Raw genomic sequence first — 1079 nt, 5'->3', positions numbered from 1 at the left:
CAGCTGCTGCTGCCGCCGCTGCAGCAGCAGCTCCCGCAGCAGCTGCAGCAGCTGCTGCTGCTGCCGCCTCCGCTCTTCCGTGTGGTTATCTGTCGCTTAGTGAATCTGTAGCAACAGTGCCAGCAGCAGCAGCTGCAGCAGCAGCAGCAGCAGCGAGGGCTGCACCAGCAGCACGGCGAAGAGCTGTAGCAGCAGGCAGCAATCTGGGGAGAACCCGACGCCAAAACCCTAAACCCTAAACCCTAAACCCTAGACCCTGGGCTGGATTTGAACTGAAAGCAAATGTCTTTGTCTTTGAAGGCAGCTACTGGTTCTGCCTCAGTTACATCTACTTCTGCTGCAGCGCCAGCAGCAGCAGCAGCAGCAGCAGAAGCGGGAGCAGCAGCAGCAGCAGGAGCAGCAAAGAGCTTCGCCTCCTTTGCTGCGCGGCTGCATGCAGGGGCCCGCAGCAGCAGCGATCTTCTCCACTCCCTTGCTGGTTTCATTCCAGCTGCTGCTGCTGCTGATGGCGCACCAACAGCAGCAGCTGCAGCTGCTGCTGCTGCACAAGACGGGCATGGGAAGGAAACGGCAGCAGCAGCTGCTGACGCAGCAGCTGCAAGAGCAGAAGAGCAGCAGCTGCTGCAGAAGCTGCAGCAGCTTCGGCTGCAGCAGCAGCAGCAGCGAGAGGAGGACCTAGACGACCTGGACGGGCCCGTGCTGCTGCGGCAGTTGCAGCAGCGGGATTCAGAAGTGCTGCTGCTGCTGCAGCGCAACAGACAGCTGGAAGCAGCAGCAGCGCAGCAGGAGCAGCAGCTGCAGCAGCTGCGGCAGCGGCAGCAGCAGGAACACACTGTGCTGCTGGACGTGCTGCAGCGCTTCGGCGTGGTGGACGCGAGCCTCGCAGTTGCTGCTGCTGCTGCTGCTTCTGCTGCTGACCCCTCCAGCAGCAGCAGCAGCAGCAGCAAAATGATAGATGTCTTTGTGTGCGCGCAGCGCCTCTCTGCCCATTTGCTGCGGCTCGAAACAGACAGAGGAGCTCTTGCTTCTTTTTGTTTGCTGCTGTTTCCCCGTGAGATGTCTTTGCAGCTGGTGGCTGC

The 1079-nt window shown here is 61.1% G+C and overlaps 1 protein-coding gene across 1 annotated transcript in view; it reads left to right on the top strand.

Annotated features, from left to right (window-relative positions):
• Window positions 1–282: 282 nt before the first annotated feature.
• Window positions 283–1079, top strand: part of ETH_00038135 (uncharacterized protein) — a gene marked incomplete at both ends in the record, with an annotated part of 1437 nt that continues 640 nt past the window's right edge. Inside the window, one exon of the mRNA XM_013375609.1 lies at window positions 283–1079. Coding sequence (XP_013231063.1) covers window positions 283–1079 — 797 coding nt within the window.

The sequence above is a fragment of the Eimeria tenella genome, genomic scaffold, assembly GCF_000499545.2.
Source record: "Eimeria tenella Houghton genomic scaffold, Eth_scaff2901, whole genome shotgun sequence".
Classification (NCBI taxonomy): domain Eukaryota; phylum Apicomplexa; class Conoidasida; order Eucoccidiorida; family Eimeriidae; genus Eimeria; species Eimeria tenella.
This window is presented reverse-complemented; position numbering and strand designations above follow the sequence as displayed.